This window comes from Salvelinus alpinus, chromosome 4 (genome assembly GCF_045679555.1).
Source record: "Salvelinus alpinus chromosome 4, SLU_Salpinus.1, whole genome shotgun sequence".
Lineage (NCBI taxonomy): Eukaryota > Metazoa > Chordata > Actinopteri > Salmoniformes > Salmonidae > Salvelinus > Salvelinus alpinus.
Window position 1 is genome coordinate 64,361,244 of NC_092089.1, and position 19,335 is coordinate 64,380,578.

A 19,335-nucleotide genomic window follows, 5' to 3' on the forward strand; every position below is an offset into this window, starting at 1 on the left:
ATGGGACACTAACGAGACAATTTATTAGATTATTAATTGTTATGGCTGCAGCAAGGTGCTTCAAAGTCAATTTGTCAATGCCTCAAAATAGATTCTCCCTCTCGCTTCTCTCTCTCTCTCTCCTTCCTCCCCTCCCCCTCTGTCTTTCTCTTTCTCTCTCCCCTTCCTCCCCCTTCTCTCTTTCTCTCTCCTTCCTCCCCACCCTCTCTCTATCTCTCTCCCTCCCTCCTCCCCACAGGTTCTACAGCCCTCTATCTGTTCCTGGGCATGCACCCTGACCTGACCAGTAACTACCCCAACAAGGAGACCTTTGAGGAGATCCAGTTCTTCAATGGACACAACTACCACAGAGGCATCGACTGGTATGACTGCCACAGAGAAAGAGCTCTGGGCCCGTGTTCATAAAGCATCTCAGAGTAGGAGTGATAATCTAAGATCAGGTCCCCACAGTCCATGTAGTGGTATTCATTATGATCTAATAGGCAAAACTGATCCTAGATCAGCACTCCTACTCTGAGACGTGTTATGCATATGGGCCGTGTTCTGTTCTAGCTGCACAGACAGAATTACAATAAGCAGGATTATTGCGAAGTGAATGACAACTTAAGAGGCGTTTACGCAGACCCAGACAATGTCTACAGACTTTCCATTGAACATGCTTTCTCGTCCAGGAGTTGGCTTAATATGTGCTTCCGTCAGTGTACAATTTAGTTGGTGTATCTGTTTTGTCTTTTGGTGAACACACAGGTACATGGAGTACTTCCCCCTGCCCTCCAACACCAGCTCAGACTACTACTTTGAGAAAAGTGCCAGCTACTTTGACTCCGAGGTGGCAGCGGAGCGGGCGGCCACCCTCCTGCCCAAGGCCAAGATCATCACCATCCTCATCAACCCAGCCGACCGCGCTTACTCCTGGTACCAGGTTGGTTATGACTCTTTAGAATGTATGAGACATAACCATTCTTCCTTATTAACATGTAATATGAGTAGTTAGGCCTATGTCATGCTCTTATTACTGAGTTATAACCACTCTTGTTACTAGGTCAGTTATACCTCATCAGGCACCATATTACTGAGGACCATATTAACACAACACCATTTCTTCTCTCTGCTTCCCCTTACAGCACCAGCGTGCCCATGATGACCCAGTGGCTCTGAAGTACTCCTTCCATGATGTCATCACGGCTACCCATGATTCCCCGGTAAAGCTGCGTGTGCTCCAGAACCGCTGTCTGGTACCAGGCTGGTACGCCATCCACATGGAGCGCTGGCTCAACCACTACCACTCCAGCCAGGTCCTGGTTCTGGACGGGCAGCAGCTGAAGACTGAGCCGGCCTCAGTCATGGACAGGATCCAGAAGTTTCTGGGCCTGGTCAACACCGTCAACTACCACAATATCCTAGCGTGAGTTTTCAAGTTCTCTCCAGCAACACATAGCAGCTAACCTACCTAACCCTTTATAAAGTTTATTCAGTAACTGATTCCAAGAGTCTCAGATGTACATTTAGGTACGTTTACGAAATGTTCTGATTTTCTTCAGGTTTGACCCCAAGAAAGGCTTCTGGTGTCAGCTGCTGGAGGGAGGGAAGACCAAGTGTCTGGGGAAGAGCAAGGGGCGTAAGTACCCTGACATGGACCCGGAGGTAAGAGTTCTCATTTGCCAATACACGTAGTTCACTGATATTTGCTTAATTAAGATACAGACTACCTCTAGGATTATTCTGCGTGTAACTGATAAGGGGTGTTCATTGATTGAATCTTGGCTGTGGGGGTAATTATCATATTATCTCTCTCTAAATCACTCCTGTTGCTCTCTCTTTCTCTTTCCTCCAGTCCCAGTCGTTCCTCAGGGAGCACTACAGGGATCACAACATAGAGCTGTCTAAGCTGCTGTACAGAATGGGCCAGCCCCTGCCCAGCTGGCTCCGAGAGCAACTGATCCATACCAGGTAGAAGTACCGGGGGGGGGGGGGGGCAGCTCAGCGGACAGTTCCACAGCTCAACCATCCCCCTGACAGAATACCATATGGAGGAGTATGATTCTATCCCCTTAGAGGATTATTTTAATCCCTTAAAGAATCCATAAGGGGTAAGTACTCACCCGTGACAAGGTTCATGTTTTCTGATCACCTGTCAAAGTGAAGATTAGGATACACGAGCCTCCTTCTCAGGGTGCCCTTCGTAAGAGGGAAGGACATGGAGGAAGGGAGAGCAGGGATAGTGATTTACGAGTTGGCAGTGAGTCTACAATGGCCTGCCGCCTAAGTGCTCTCCCCTCACTCCCCAAGTTGCACCTCCCCATGATGAACCACCACCCTCACTTGGTACGGTCTAGGAACAGAGACCCCCAACAGGACTGTACCACCTCTTACGGGGGTTTACCTGTGATACAAACAGGATGGGATAGAGACGGGGGTGGTCAACCCTTATCCGCTCTTCCTTTGACTATCCCTGCCTTACATGGACTCAGACCTTACTCTTGGGAGGAAGAGGAGGATGAAGAGGAAGAGTGAGACTTGGCTAGCCTGTACAGTACCAGTCGTTTAAGGCTGGGCGGAAATGAGTGTCAGCTGGTGTCAGTCAACACTCTACTCCCATATACTGAAAGACACAACCAACTGCCGTCCTAGAAATTGGAAGATGAATGAATAAAGTAGATGATGAAACAACAGGGCAGATATTACAAAAGAGTAGAGATCAATTAGCACTTGAATTAATAAAAAATGAATGGCATTAGTTGGAAATGCCTGTGGCCTCTGTCTAAAAACTAAGGGGGGTATGTTGTGTATTGACTAGTAGTCTTATTCACTAGGCCTTTGTAGACACTAGACATTAACGCATTTACCAGTGCCAGGACAGAATCAGCACCACTACATTGCATGGCCTATTGACAGTTCTTATTTTTTTAAGATTGTGACAATACATTTTTTTTTTTACCATTTTTGTTTATTTTAACTTTGGAGACACGTTATTGTAGAATTGACCAGAAAGACGTTTTGCTTACTCTCCGTTTCGGATGGAGTTGATTGCACAGGACAGGGGGTGCCAGGCTGCACATGTTAAAAGCACAATATGCAAAGTGGTACATCTCTTAAATAGACTCTTTTTACAAATTCACACAGGTTCTCATGAACCCCTATGAGCAAAACACGTTGAAGATAAGTATTTCTGGTGGAAAAGACGTTGAAATGACGCATTTTTTAACGTCTTGTGCTCACTGGGACAGGTTGTCTTTGTGTGAAGTTGGACATAAGCTATGTTGAAATGCACTCATGGAGACAGAAAATGAGAAAACAAAACAATATTTTTATTGAGGATGTCGTCAAAGCTGTGTATAGTTTTGTCCCTTTGTTCTATTTCATTTGTTATTAGCAGGTGTTCATAGTATTTCTACGTTGCATCAGGGAGGATATAAAAGATGCACATCCAACATAGTCAATATGAGCCTATACAGTTGAAGTCGGATGTTTACATACACCTCAGCCAAATACATTTAAACTCAGTTTTTCCTAATTCCTGACATTTAATCCGAGTAAAAATTCCCTGTCTAGGGTCAGTTTGGATCACCACTTTATTTTAAGAATGTGAAATGTCAGAATAACAGTAGAGAGAATTATTTATTTCAGCTTTTATTTCTTTCATCACATTCCCAGTGGGTCAGAACTTTACATACACTCAATTAGTATTTGGTGGCGTTGCCTTTAAATTGTTTCACTTCGGTCGAGTGTTTCGGGTAGCCTTCCACAAGCTTCCCACAATAAGTTGGGTGAATTTCGACCCATTTTTCCTGACAGAGCTGGTGTAACTGTGTCAGGTTTGTAGGCCTCCTTGCTCGTACACGCTTTTTCAGTTCTGCCCACAAATGTTCTATAGGATTGAGGTCAGGGCTTTGTGATGGCCACTCCAAAACCTTGACTTTGTTGTGCTTAAGCCATTTTGCCACAACTTTGGAAGTATGCTTGGGGTCATTGTCCATTTGGAAGACCCATTTGCGACCAAGCTTTAACTTCCTGACTGATGTCTTGAGATGTTGCTTCAATGTATCCACATAATTGTCCTCCTCATGATGCCATCTATTTTGTGATGGGCACCAGTCCCTCCTGCAGCAAAGCACCCCCACAACATGATGCTGCCACCCCCATGCTTCACGGTTGGGATGGTGCTCTTTGGCTTGCAAGCCTCCCCCTTTTTCATCCAAACATAACGATGGTCATTATGGCCAAACAGTTATATATTTTTTCATCAGACCAGAGGACATTTCTCCAAAAAGTACAATCTTTGTCCCCATGTGCAGTTGCAAACTGTAGTCTGGCTATTTTATGGCGGTTTTGGAGCAGTGGCTTCTTCCTTGCTGTGCTGCCTTTCAGGTTATGTCGATATAGGACTTGTTTTATTGTGGATATAGATAGTTTTGCACCTGTTTCCTCCAGCATCTTCACAAAGTCCTTTGCTGTTATTCTGGGATTGATTTGCACATTTCGCACCAAAGTATGTTAATCTCTAGGAGACAGAACGCGTCTCCTTCCTGAGCGGTATGACGGCTGCGTGGTCCCATGGCGTTTATACTTGCGTACTATTGTTTGTACAGATGAACGTGGCACCTTCAGGCGTTTGGAAATTGCTCCCAAGGATGAACCAGACTTGTGGAGGTAAACAATTTTTTTTCTGAGGTCTTGGCTAATTTCTTTTGATTTTCCCATGATGTCAAGCAAAGAGGCACTGAGTTTGAAGGTAGGCCTTGAAATAGATCCACAGGTACATCTCTAATTGACTCAAATGATGTCAATTAGCCTATCAGAAGCTTCTAAAGCCATGACATCATTTGCTGGAATTTTCCAAGCTGTTTAAAGGCACAGTCAATTTAGTGTATGTAAACTTCTGTTGTGATACAGTGAATTATAAGTTAAATAATCTGTCTGTAAACAATTGTTGGAAAAATTACTTGTGTCATGCACAAAGTAGATGTCTTAACCGACTTGCCAAAACTATAGTTTGTTTAACAAGAAATTTGTGGAGTGGTTGAAAAACGAGTTTTAATGACTAAGTGTATGTAAACTTCAGACTTGAACTGTAGGTACAGTATAGTTCCTAATTTGTTGGTCACCTGGTTTTACCACTGCAACCATAGATATCAAAAAGCTGCTCTTACTGTCTGCAATTGTTGTCAGTCGATATAACAATGCACATGCATTTCCTGACTATGTAATGTCATGTTATAGACATAAGTTATTGCATGTGATTGAGGTGACATTCTTTCAGCCCCCTCTCACAATGCAATGAGAGAGAGGTATTTAGTGGGAGAGAATCAGCCAGGTAGTATTGAAATGTCACTACAATGGGTCATATAATACAGTGCCATCTGCTGAAGTCCAAACAGATCTTATTTTTTTCTGTCTGTTCATACAATCCCCTCTCATCTATCCTCACGCAGCCAACTGTTGTACAGAGGTCCTTGATTTCTTTATATAAAGTATTATTGACATGATAATAACGCATAATAACTGCAATGATGGTACTAATCTCCCTGGACTGTACGATAAAGGACTTGTAATTGTCGTCGATAATTTTTACAGTGTAACTAATATTGTTGGTGCTTTTTAATTTGCAAATAAACACCACTGTATTTTTGCCTCATTGGTCAATTTGCTCTTCTTTCCCTTCTGAGTTTTCAGACAAAGCACTCTATAATTTGGAAAGGAGAAACGGGGGAAGTACCGCTCAAAGAAAGTATGTTTTAGTATTAGAGAAGACCGAGATTAGAACAGTCTCACGAGGGCAAGTATGAGGAAATTAACAATGAGGAAACTCACTATTAGTGTCTGTTGTGTTCGCATTGTTTCCCTGCTTATGTTATAAACATCATCTTATAATGGTTTCAGTTTGACGCTGTGTATAAGATCAGTACAGATATCCGTCTCCAGACTGACTGAGTCTAAACTGACTATGAGTGAATGTTTACTGTATTGAGACTTTTTTATGTCCTCGCACAATGATGTGATTTATCTTGACAGCATCGTCTTCTCATCACCGCTTCCTTAAAACGAAAATCCCCAACGTTCACTGTAGAATAAGGGGAAATCCTGATCAAGAACTAGGGAGTGACCGATGATCCGTTTACAGAAGTAGATAATAGCCTTCAAGACATCCAATGAGAATAGAACTTTATAATATGACAATGTTGTCTCTGGGGAGAAAGGTTTCAAACATCTTGCGTCCTTATCAACTTTAATATCATACTAACCTTTCCTATGACCACACTGCAGCTTCAAAAGGAGCTGCATCCCATTTCAGAATAGAAATAAGGACAAAAGCCAAATGATCTTTTTTTCTATCTATATATTATTACCTCCTGAAAATAAGAGAAGCAAAATATTGCACTGGTTCAAACCTCTATCCATAAGTATACTTTCTATTCATGATTTGATCAAATAAATCTCATATAATTACTGGGACAGTGCAGGTACAGGGCTAGATAAACACTGGGGTATCCGTTTTAAATGTTGCACCCATTCCAGAATAAATTATGATCTGTAGAGTAAAAGCGTTTCCTCGTAAACCAATCAAATGGGATGTTCATTTTAAATTTTAAATCTGAGGGTTTTTCTAACAACTATTAATGCTATGTAGAGTTTAACTACTTTCTTTTCATCAGTTCAGATTTGTCTGCCTCCATCAACAAGTGATGCAGGGCAGGTTGACCAATGACAGCTTAGAATAAACTCCTCGACAATGTAGTGGAACCTGCCCATCACTTTATTGACTCGGGACTTTCCATTTAATTCCAGGCTAGACCATCGTTCTATTCATTTCAACCGGATACTTTCTCCCGAATAGATCCCTTCCTCATTTACTACACTGTTAAATCGTTGCGTTTCGTCGGACCCAGACTAGTTTTGATTTGAGAGAACTTGGACGCGGAGAGAATGGAGGAGCAACATGATGATGCGCTCCTGGAGCGCACAGGGAGCCAGGACGTGATCCTACCAATGACAGCTACAAGAGGGTGAGACACAATTACTGCAAAATCTATAAAACATATTTAATTCGTTTAGTATTATAAATTAAAGATAGATGTTGCAGTTAAATCGGTAAACATTCATTTTGCCTATAGGGTCAGTGTTTCTTTATCTTCCAAATGAAGGTTCAAGTATGTATAAACTCAAATTATTGTATTAAAATAATATTAGGAAAGTCCTTAAAAAGGTGTCATATTTTATGCTAAAGGTTACAACTGGTAGGCTATGCTATTCTGAATTTACAATTTACATTATTGAAAGTATGCACAAATGATATTGAACATGCAATCACGACATTTTGATTTCATGTATTTTTCTGAATTATATTCCCAACGTGTTGATTATAGTCATTGTTGAGGGAATATTTTAAAAAAAATTGGGAGTCATTTGGTTAGGTTGGGCTTCCCCATACTTTCGCTCTTTCCTAGTCAAAGCCTCTGCCTAGCAACTAGTGATGTCTCACAAACCTGCATTAATCATTGGCTCAGGAATGAGGAACAGAAAACGGTTTAATATTTTCATTCTAAAAAGGGGGGTGGGTACTTCTTTGTTGCATAAGAACTGGTTTAGGATTAGCTTTTGACTCTGGACCAGGGCTTTGATTAGTTCGTTTTTTGGGGGGAGGTGCACTGATCTCACATAACATACCAGGGCAAACCCAAAAATGTCAGAAATGCAATTATGGACATCCTCATACCGTTTTGAAAATGACATTGAAAATGTTTGATCCAGTCCCCATGAGTCAAGGTGTAATCTCTCTATATCTCTCTTTCCCTCCCTCCTTTAGGGCTTCTAACAGCCGTCCGTTGAAGATAGCAGGGTTCACAGTGTTGGCCTGTCTTCTCTTGGCCGGCCAGGCCTTCACTGCCTACTTGGTCTTCAACCAGAGGGGCCAGATCCACGACATGGAGAAGAGCAATGACAACATGCGCAAGCAGCTGAGAAACAGACCTCCAGGTAGGGGAGGAAGGGGGGAAGGAAAGGGGAGGGAGGGAGGAGATGGAGGAACAAGGAGGGAAGGAGTGGTGTTGATATAGGTAGTGTTGGTGGTCAAAGGAGAGGGAAGTGAGATATACTTATTTAGGAAGAGAGACTGGGGGGACTTGATAGAAAAGAAGAATACAGGAACTGGGTTTATTCCTCTGAAGTTCGTAGTTCTGGAGGAGCTAGCGTTCTCCCAATTTGAAGTGTGCACTCATTGGTCTCTGTCACCCCCGTTTTGCTCAAGCAGTAGCCCCTGTCCAGATGCACATGCCCATGCTCAGCATGCCGCGGCTGATAGACTTCACTGATGAGGACGTAAAGACTCCCATGACGGTATGACTCCTGTTTCCCCATTGCTTCTTCTTAAAGGCTTCTATAAACTGAGGAAAAGCGGTCACTAGGTGGCAGCAACAAGCTCCCTTCCAACTGTCAACTTGTGTTTAACTCCAGTGAAATTGCATTGTACATCTACCCCCTTAGGACTAAGCTCCCTCTTCCTGCTCTTTTGAAATAAAAATATGCGTGTGGTGAGTATTTATTTTCAGTTTGTCTCTCCACTCTCCCATCAGAAATTGGAGGCCACTGCCATTGTTAGCCTAGAGAAGCAGGTGAAGGATCTGCTGCAGGTAAATTAATAAATAAATATTCATTTAGCCACTCTTTGCATTGAAGTCACCTCTACAAAAGACAGAGAAAGGTCAAATATTGACAATCGATTGATTGATCAATCATTTGATTGTCTGTTTTTATTAGAACCCCCAGCTACCTCAGTTCAACGAGACGTTCCTGGCCAACCTGCAGAGCCTGAAGAGACAGATGGAGGAGGCCGAGTGGAAGGTGAGACTGAATCTGCGTGTCCCAAATAGCACCCTATTCTCTCTTTAGTGCATTCCAGGGCCATAAGGCTCCTGTTTACCATTTGGGACTCACCCTGAGAACATACACAAACATATTTCAACGATTTCACTTATATAATCAAAACCAATAAATGATAGCAAGTTTTTTTTGCCTCATTCAGTAGTTTGACCTAATTAAGTAGATTCATGTTGAAAAATAATGTGAAAATAATAATTTATATTCCTAAAGCGTAAGTTGAAAATGATACTGTTGCTGCTTCCTGTTGTCATGGATTTTACATTTATAGCCCAGTGTCAAAACATTGGTTTTAGATGTCCAAATTCATAATCAATATGCTGAAATAAGTTGTGATATGTTGAAGACAATACAGAAAAATTACTCCCTACAGACACACTATTCACACTTGTGTTCAGATAACTTGTATTCTGGTAAATTAGTACCTTTTAAACTTCTCAGGCACCAATATTTACCAGTCGGTCACTCTAGACTGGAATTGATTAGTACAAACCAAAGATAATTATCTGGTACAAGCAATTGAATTTCAAAATAAACTTTCATACTAACACAACCAATCTGAGGTAAAAAAGGATGTGTATTTCCTGTAATTCTTGTGTGGTGAAAACATTAGTTTGTTTAATGTACTAAGACGTTTTGTCTACCATAGGGAATTTAGGGTAATATAAAATATTTCGATTTAAGATGATCGTTAATGAAGGACACAGTTTTTGACATGCATGTCTTACTACTTTAACCATAGAGAGAGTTTAACCACAATTTTTAACCACAATTTAATCAGGCACTCTATACTAGAGCTTACATAGTGACTGTGCAGCAGGCTGAATGTTTGGTCTCCTTATAATATCCCATGAATATACAGTGTATGACCCACACTTAGGCCTATCTTATTTGAACTTTAACCCCTGACTGTGTTTTCTGCAGGGTTTTGAGACTTGGGCACGTAATTGGCTGCTCTTCCAGATGGCCCAGGAGAAGCCCCCTGCACCCACCACCACACCTCAGCCTGGTGAGTTTACCACAAACCCCCGCCATCACCACCCCCCACCAACCTTCACACCACCTTACGAATGCACAACTTCCTCTGTCTTGTCTCTTTGTCTCTTAATTTCATCCACGACATGAACCAAGTATTGAATAAAAACTCACCTTTTCTCTCCTCTTTTCTTTCGTCTTTCCCTATCTTCTGTCTGTTCCTCAGCCGCCGGCCTGCAGACCAAGTGTAACCTGGAGAAGTCGTCCCAGAGCCGTAAGCTTGGTGCCTACCTCCCTCAGTGTGACGAGCAGGGCAACTACCTGCCCATGCAGTGCTGGCACGCCACTGGTTTCTGCTGGTGTGTGGACAAGAACGGCAAAGTCATCGAGGGCACCAGCATACGCGGCAGAGCCACCTGTGACAGAGGTAGGAACTAGGCAGACAGTTATACAGCGTTACTGACCTCTGTGTCCATTCAATTGCTTTTTAGTGTATTCTGCAGTCTATAACAAAGCTCATTTGCTCACTATTTCACATGCCATGGTATATCTACGCAGTTGTATGTACATATAGATAGCGATGTGACTATTTTTGTCTCATGCTACTGTTTGTTCCCCGCAGTCCCCAGTCGGATGGCGGCTTTCCCCAGGATGATGCAGCTGAAGGAGTACAAGGGTGAGTGTTTCACAGACAAAACCGAAATGGAGAGAAATAAACTCAATAACAAACAGACAGAGAGAGGGATACAACACATTAGACAACACTTTTGATTACATGGAATTAAAAGTGTTGTCTGACTGTTTTGTTTTCACACTGTGTACTGTTCATCTGAATAGATTGCATGATGGTTTCGTACATATGGTTGATTCTATTCTCTATATTTTGCAGATGAGTAAAACCACCAGGGCACCAGCTGGCCTGCTCTCTCCTCATCTCACTGTCAGATGGGAAAATGTTTTTTCCTTCTAATGACTATTTCACTCTTCCCTCTATCATGATAAAGGTCAATTATCTGGAATACGAAACAATGAAATACTCTCTTTTGATTTATGGATAATATTTTTCTTTGGACAGTATAAATGCTGTGAACATTATTAACAGCTTTTTTCTGCTTCTGAACTCAACACAGCTATGTAAAGCGTTTAAGATATAAATATAAGATGTGTGTTACATTTTATACCATGCACAACACCCAGACTTTTCCATCCCCCAAACCCTGACCCCACTCCTGTCAACTTTGACCCCTAGTCCCCTAACCTGGCCCTCCAATCATATCCATCTGATGGGGGCTAGCCCCACCCCATTTCCCTATTCTGTCTCTCCACATAGACTGCCATAGGGGCTTATTTGATCAGCTTTTCTCTAGATTTTCTAACATAGATGTCGTGTTTTAAACCTCTATAACCATGTCTTTGAAGCATGCTTTGACTATTATGAACGTAGGGATAGGTGAACAGATACAAATTAATAAAGTGCTATTTCCTACTAAAATTGTTTTTTTTGTAACTCTTATTGTACATTAATCTCTTTAGGACAGACTACTTAAATATACATGGTACCATCTGACTAGAGACCTTAGTTCTGGGATATCATAGATTAATTTAACATAGAATCTACCCACCACAAAATAACAACTAGTGTAAAATGAATGACCATAACAAGACTGCAGATGAAGTGTTATGATATTGGTTAGGAGTAGGCTACAGTAGGATGAAATTAACTGTTGACACATCATCGGTTTTACTTTTCTTTCCATAAATGTTAAAGTTAGGATTGGGGGAGGGTAAGCTGATCCTAGATCTGTGTGCAGAACATCTATACTAAGATGTTGGTTACTGAAGAACATTACTTTTTAAAGCACAACATTTTGGTGTAGGGTGGCATGCCTCTATGTATGATGATGGTAATACAACGTTCTCCTTGGCAGAGGGAGTATAATTCTTGGTAAATTACATACGCTACATGACCAAAAGTATGTGGACATTGCTCGTCGAACATCTCATTTCAAAATCATGGGCATTAATATGGAGTTGGTCCCTCCTTTGCTGCTGTAACAACCTCCACTCTTCTGGGAAGACTTTCCACTAGATGTTGGAACTTGCTTCCATTCAGCCAAGAGCATTAGTGAGGTTGGGCACTGATGTTGGGTGATTAGGCCTGACTCACAGTCAGCGTTCCAATTCATCCCAAAGGTGTTCGATGGGGTTGAGGTCAGGGGTCTGTGCAGGCCAGTCAAGTTCTTCCATACCAATATCGACAAACCATTTCTGTATGCACCTCGCTTTGTGCACGGGGGCATTGTCATGCTGAAACAGGAAAGGGCCATCCCCAATTTGTGGCCACAAAGTTGGATGCACAGAATCGTCTAGAATGTCATTGTATGCTGTAGTGTTAAGATTTCCCTTCAATGGAACTAAGGGGCCTAGCCCAAACCATGAAAAACAACCCCAGACCATTATTCCTCCTCCACCAAACTTTACAGTTGGCACTATGCATTCAGGCAGGTAGCGTTCTCCTGGCATCCACTAAACCCAGATTCGTCCATCAGACTGCCAGATGGTGAAGCGTGATTCATCACTAGAGAACGCGTTTTCAATGCTCCAGAGTCCAATGGCGGCAAGTTTTACACCACTCCAGCTGACGCTTGGCATTGTGCATGGTAATCTTAGGCTTGTGTGCGGCTGCTCAGCCATGGAAACCCATTTCATGAAGCTCTCGACGAACAGTTCTTGTGCTGATGTTGCTTCCAGAGGCAGTTGGAACTCTGTAGTGTTGCAACCGAGGACAGATGATTTTAACTCGCTTCAGCACTCGGTGGTCCCGTTCTGTGATCTAATTTGCATAATTGGCCATGTGCATGTAATTGTGATGGACGTGTAGGAGAGAGGAATAATGTCGTGGGAGAGACAAAAAGTGAGTAAAAAACACCCTAAATATGTTTAGAACTACAAATTAAGTTTCTTCTGTCGATTCTTGTTTTTTTATGTCACAATTCCAACCCTCCTCCTTTATCCGGACTTGGGACCGGCAAAAGTGACCCGAAAAATACACTGGCGGAGTTACTTAGTTTTTTATTTTATTTGTTTTTTTTGTTTAGTTTTCTTAATTTGGTTTGGTTTTTAACCTTATGGTCCACTTAGGAGCCTACAACAAGTCACAGTAAAACATGAACATTTTCAACCATAACATTTTTTGTATACAAATCAAATTTATTTATATAGCCCTTCTTACATCAGCTGTTATCTCAAAGTGCTGTACAGAAACCCAGCCTAAAACCCAAAACAGCAAGCAATGCAGGTGTAGAAGCACGGTGGCTAGGAAAAACTCCCTAGAAAGGCCAAAACCTAGGAAGAAACCTAGAGAGGAACCAGGCTATGAGGGGTGGCCAGTCCTCTTCTGGCTGTGCCGGGTGGAGATTATAACAGAACATGGTCAAGATGTTCAAATGTTCATAAATGACCAGCATGGTCAAATAATAATAATCACAGTAGTTGTCGAGCGTGCAGCAAGTCAGCACCTCAGGAGTAAATGTCAGTTGGCTTTTCATAGCCAATCATTAAGAGTATCTCTACCGCTCCTGCTGTCTCTAGAGAGTTGAAAACAGCAGGTCTGGGACAGGTAGCACGTCCGGTGAACAGGTCAGGGTTCCATAGCCGCAGGCAGAACAGTTGAAACTGGAGCAGCAGCACGGACAGGTGGACTGGGGACAGCAAGGAGTCATCATGCAAGGTAGTCCTGAGGCATGGTCATAGGGCTCAGGTCCTCCGAGAGAGAGAAAGAAAGAGAGAATTAGAGAGAAAATACTTAAATTCACACAGGACACTGGATAAGACAGGAGAGAAGTACTCCAGATATAACAAACTGACACTAGTCCCCCGACACATAAACTAATGCAGCATAAATACTGGAGGCTGAGACAGGAGGGGTCAGGAGACACTGTGGCCCCATCCGATGATACCCCCGGACAGTGCCAAACAGGAAGGATATAACCCCACACACTTTGCCAAAGCACAGCCCCCACACCACTAGAGAGATTTCTTCAACCACCAACTTACCATCCTGAGACAAGGCCGAGTATAGCCCACAAAGATCTCCGCCACGGCACAACCCAAGGGGGGGCACCAACCCAGACAGGAAGATCACGTCAGTGACTCAACCCACTCAAGTGACGCACCCCTCCTAGGGACGGCATGAAAGAGCACCAGTAAGCCAGTGACTCAGCCCCTGTAATAGTGTTAGAGGCAGAGAATCCCAGTGGAGAGAGGCGAACCAGCCAGGCAGAGACAGCAAGGGCGGTTCGTTGCTCCAGAGCCTTTCCGTTCACCTTCACACTCCTTGGCCAGACTACACTCAATCATATGACCCACTGAAGAGATGAGTCTTCAGTAAAGACTTAAAAGTTGAGACCGAGTCTGCGTCTCACATGGGTAGGCAGACCATTCCATAAAAATGGAGCTCTATAGGAGAAAGCCCTGCCTCCAGCTGTTTGCTTAGAAATTCTAGGGACAATTAGGAGGCCTGCGTCTTGTGACCGTAGCGTACGTGTAGGTATGTACGGCAGGACCAAATCGGAAAGATAGGTAGGAGCAAGCCCATGTAATGCTTTGTAGGTTAGCAGAAAAACCTTGAAATCAGCCCTTGCCTTAACAGGAAGCCAGTGTAGAGAGGCTAGCACTGGAGTAATATGATCAAATGTTTTGGGTTCTAGTCAGGATTCTAGCAGCCGTATTTAGCACTAACGGAACTTTATTTAGTGCTTTATCCGGGTAGCCGGAAAGTAGAGCATTGCAGTGGTCTAACCTAGAAGTAACAAAAGCATGGATTAATTTTTCTGCATCATTTTTGGACAGAAAGTTTCTGATTTTTGCAATGTTACGTAGATGGAAAAAAGCTATCCTTGAAACAGTCTTGATATGTTCGTCAAAAGAGAGATCAGGGTCCAGGGATCAGCCGGCGGTGGCTTCCCGCATGCGCGATTAATTTGCAGTCTGGATGCGGAGGGGTGAACATTTCCTGCTCTGACTGCAGCTGGGAGGGACTGCTGCGAGAGGACTGGGCCGCGTGCTTTTGGACGGGTGTGGGGCCCACGTCAGCACCCGCTGCTCGTTGAGAAGAGTAAGAACGATACGTGCTTTCACGTCAGAGTCTCCAAAAATCTCCAATAACAACAGAAAAAGTTGCTAGATTTGTCGCTAGTCGCTTTTTGAAAATGTGTCGCTAGAGGAGTCTGAATACTCGCTAAATATGTTGGCAACACTGACACATCCTTCATATCTTATCTGCACCACTATTATCTCTGTCATTCACATATTTGATTAGTTCCCATAAATTAAAAAGAGGACATTTTCCTGCATACCTTTGACATTTGTAGATTTCAGGTGAAAGCGGACCTTTAGTAAAAATGGAAGTTTAACTATCCCTTTTTACTAAAGCAGAATATGGAATGTTAAAGAGTGGGGTTGACTTTTCAAGATATTAAAATATGTTTCAGGACTTACTGCAGACATGTAACTACAACAATCAAGAGGGTGAGTAAAGAATTTCAAAATGTTGCCTTAAATTGGTCACTTATTTCTCTCACTTCAACATAAGGGATTCATTAACTAGTGACACAGTGACAGTAATGAAGTTCAATAGCCAACTATCACCTAATACCCCCATTTTATTATTATACCCATCTGCAATACACTGTTTTTTTCAGTGATTACAGTCATAATAAAATAGATCTAAACATTCAATTCAGACTGCTGTGAGTTGGTCTTTTTCCAGAGACAACCATACTAGGCTAGAGAACAAACAACTTCTTTATTGGAAAAGTCTATCTGAAGGTAACCTCTGTTTTGAACTCATATCCGCATCCTGAGTAACTGTACACCCCTTGACCAGTGAAAATGGAGTCTGGGACATAAATATTTCAGGCCAGTGTAATCAAACCCAAATGAACTCGCAACACTCTTGTTGGTTTGGCTTCAGACTGTTTTCTCTGAGGACATGAACACACCTGTAAGTACCTCGCTACTTACTGTCCAATGTATGTGTGTCATGAGACTTGTTATAAAGGGTCAATTCGTGTTATTGATCAATCTCTTTCATGATGTTGTGGTTAATGGGACGATGGTGTCCAAAGGTAACTGAGCATGAGATCCGGGACAGTATTCAGGAGATTCGAACAAAAATTATGTCACAAGGGGACCATCGAGAGGAGGATGTCCATAGGCTGGCAGAACTAACCCAGAATCTAAAGGTGAGATACAGTCTCTTTCCTGTAGAGAATAGCATATCTAGCTGTATCTGAAACAACAAATAAACTATGCCTCAATCTCTGCAATGAGTATTTAGAGTTGTGTTGATTTGGCAGGGACTGCATTCCCCAAAGACCCTAACACATATTGATAACAGTGACCATAACCCTGACCACAACACGGACCACAGTGTGACCATAGAGAGAAGGAAAGACCTGCAGGACCAGCTGAGACAGGAGGTGGACGAACACATCCAAGGTAGTGTGTATGCAATGTGAGGACTGTAATAAGTACACAAGCGTGCTGTAGGGAGCTGTAGTTGTAAATATACTAGGGTGAGCTGTAGTTCTAAATATGACCACCAAAATACACTAGATGAAACCTGCATGATTAGTGTGCGAAATCCCGTTTTCCCTTGAAGTCGCTGTGATAGGATAACCACTACGCTAGTCTCAGTGGAGGCTGGTGGGAGGAGCTATAGGAGGGCGGGCTCATCGTAATGGCTGGAATGAAATGAATGGAACGGAGTCAAACGTGGTTTCCATATGTTTGATGTGTTTGATACCGTTCCATTAATTCCATTCCAACCATTACAATGAGCCTGTCCTCCTATAACTCCTCCCATCGGTCTCCACTGGCTAGTCTACATCATTCACCATCCATCTGGGGTCAAAGCACAAAAGGACCAATAAACAACCAGTTTGCCTTTATAGAAAGTAATGAAATAATAACAATTAAAACAATAAGAGTGTGGGGTAGGTTCAAGGGTGTGTTGGGTATATAGGGGTAGGGTATCAAGGGCTCTTTTTTGTGTTAAATTTAGGAGAGGTGTATGGTGGGATTGGGTAATAAGGGGTGTGGTTTAGGGGTCTTTTTTTATTTATAGGAGGGGTGTATAGGTATGGGGAATGGGGGGGGGGGGGTTCCTCACTCTGTCCAGTGTCTGTGTAATTTTCCCCATCTTAATCTTTTCTTTTTATTGGCCAGTCTGAGATATGGCTTTTTCTTTGCCACTCTGCCTAGTAGGCCAGCATCCCGGAGTCGCATCTTCGGGATGTTTTGCGGGTACTATTTAATGAAGCTGCCAGTTGAGGACTTGTGAGGCATCTGTTTCTCAAACTAGACACTCTAATGTACTTGTCATCTTGCTCAGTTGTGCACCGGGGCCTCCAACTCCTATGTCTTTTCTGGTTATAGCCAGTTTGCACTGTTCTGTGAAGGGAGTAGTACACAGCATTGTACGAGATCTTCAGTTTCTTGGCAATTTCTCACATGGAATACCCTTCATTTCTCAGAACAAGAATAGACTGATGAGTTTCAAAAGAAAGTCTATTTCTGGCCATTTTGAGCCTGTAATCGAACCCACAAATGCTGATGCTCCAGATACTCGGGCCGACTCTTTTTCTCTGTAAATATCAATGATGTCGCTCTTGCTGCTGGTGATTTTCTGATCCACCTCTACGCAGACGACACCATTCTGTATACATCTGGCCCTTCTTTGGACACTGTGTTAACAAACCTCCAAACGAGCTTCAATGCCATACAACACTCCTTCCATGGCCTCCAACTGCTTTTAAATGCTAGTAAAACTAAATGCCTGCCCCTAACCGATTGCTGCCCGCACCCGCCCACCCGACTAGCATCACTACTCTAGACGGTTCTGACTTAGAATATGTGAACAACTACAAATACCTAGGTGTCTGGTTAGACTGTAAACTCTCCTTCCAGACTCACATTAAGCATCTCCAATCCAAAATTAAATCTAGAATCGGCTTCCTATTTCGCAACAAAGCTTCTTTCACTCATTCTGCCAAACATACCCTCGTAAAACTGACTTAGCTACCGATCCTTGACTTTGGCGATGTCATTTACAAAATAGATGTAGTCTATCACAGTGCCATCCGTTTTGTCGCCAAAGCCCCATATACTACCCACCACTGCGACCTGTATGCTCTGGTTGGCTGGCCCTCGCTACATATTCGTCGCCAAACCCACTGGCCCACTCGCCAAACCCATCTATAAGTCTTTGCTAGGTAAAGCCCCGCCTTATCTCAGCTCACTGGTCACCATAACAACACCTTCCCGTAGCACGCGCTCCAGCAGGTATATTTCACTGGTCATCCCCAAAGCCAACACTTCCTTTGGCCGCCTTTCCTTCCAGTTCTCTGCTGCGAATGACTGGAACGAATTGCAAAAATCACTGAAGCTGGAGACTTAAATCTCCCTTTTTAACTTTAAGCATCAGCTGTCAGAGCAGCTCACCGATCACTGTACCTGTACACATCCAATCTATAAATAGCACACCCCAACTACCTCATCCCCATATTGTTATTTATCTTCTTGCTCTTTTGCACCTCAGTATCTCTACTTGCACATCATCATCTGCACATCATCACTCCAGTGTTAATGCTAAATTGTAATTTTTTCACCTCTATGGCCTACATTTGCACATATATTTTTATATTGTGTTATTGACTGTATGTTTGTTTATGTGTAACTCTGTGTTGTTGTTTTTGTCACACTGCTTTGCTTTATCTTGCCCAGGTCGCAGTTGTAAGTGAGAACTTGTTCTCAACTGGTGAAATATATAAAAAAAATACTCAACTAGTCTAAAGAAGGCCAGTTTTATTGCTTCTTTACATTTACATTTACATTTAAGTCATTTAGCAGACGCTCTTATCCAGAGCGACTTACAAATTGGTGCATTCACCTTATGACATCCAGTGGAACAGCCACTTTACAATAGTGCATCTAAATCTAAATCTTTTAGATCTTTAATCAGGACAACAGTTTTCAGCTGTGCTAACATAATTGCAAAAGGGTTTTCTAATGACCAATTAGCCTTTAAAATGATAAACTTGGATTAGCTAACACAACGTGCCATTGTAACACAGGAGTGATGGTTGCCGATAATGGGCCTCTGTACGCCTATGTAGATATTCCATAAAATATCTGCCGTTTCCAGCTACAATAGTCATTTACAACATTAACAATGTCTACACTGTATTTCTGATCAATTTGATGTTATTTTATTGCTTTTCTTTCAAAAACAAGGACATTTCTAAGTGACCACAAACTTTTGAACGGTAGTGTAGGCTACCAATATTCCAAACTCCGGAACATTAAAAAAAACTCCCATATTTCCTGTGGGATCATGCACTTGCTTTCTACTTAAAATGCACAGTTTTGATAGGCCTACCATTAAATTATATGAGCAAAAAACGATTCCACTCTTTTTGGAAC

The 19,335-nt window shown here is 42.5% G+C and overlaps 2 protein-coding genes across 4 annotated transcripts in view; both read left to right on the forward strand.

Annotated features, from left to right (window-relative positions):
* LOC139574124 (bifunctional heparan sulfate N-deacetylase/N-sulfotransferase 1-like) overlaps nt 1–5,630 on the forward strand; it is a 104,079-nt gene extending 98,449 nt beyond the window's left edge. For both annotated transcript variants that reach the window (XM_071398316.1, XM_071398317.1), the window contains 5 exons: nt 239–362; nt 748–922; nt 1,125–1,405; nt 1,542–1,644; nt 1,835–5,630. In XM_071398316.1, coding sequence (XP_071254417.1) covers nt 239–362; nt 748–922; nt 1,125–1,405; nt 1,542–1,644; nt 1,835–1,954 — 803 coding nt within the window. In that variant the 3' untranslated portion in view covers nt 1,955–5,630. The remainder of the gene's footprint in view (nt 1–238; nt 363–747; nt 923–1,124; nt 1,406–1,541; nt 1,645–1,834) is intronic.
* A 1,026-nt stretch (nt 5,631–6,656) lies between these two features.
* On the forward strand, nt 6,657–11,341 carry LOC139574126 (H-2 class II histocompatibility antigen gamma chain-like). Of its 2 annotated transcripts, none has more exons than XM_071398318.1 (9): nt 6,657–7,004; nt 7,805–7,974; nt 8,246–8,334; nt 8,571–8,627; nt 8,755–8,838; nt 9,799–9,883; nt 10,076–10,276; nt 10,472–10,525; nt 10,739–11,341. In XM_071398318.1, the coding sequence occupies exons 1-9, from the start codon at nt 6,925–6,927 to the stop codon at nt 10,744–10,746; spliced, it is 828 nt and encodes a 275-aa protein (XP_071254419.1). In that variant the 5' UTR covers nt 6,657–6,924; the 3' UTR covers nt 10,747–11,341. The 2 variants fall into 2 exon arrangements, with proteins under 2 accessions (XP_071254419.1, XP_071254420.1); XM_071398319.1 differs by having other exon boundaries at nt 8,249–8,334.
* Nucleotides 11,342–19,335: the final 7,994 nt, after the last annotated feature.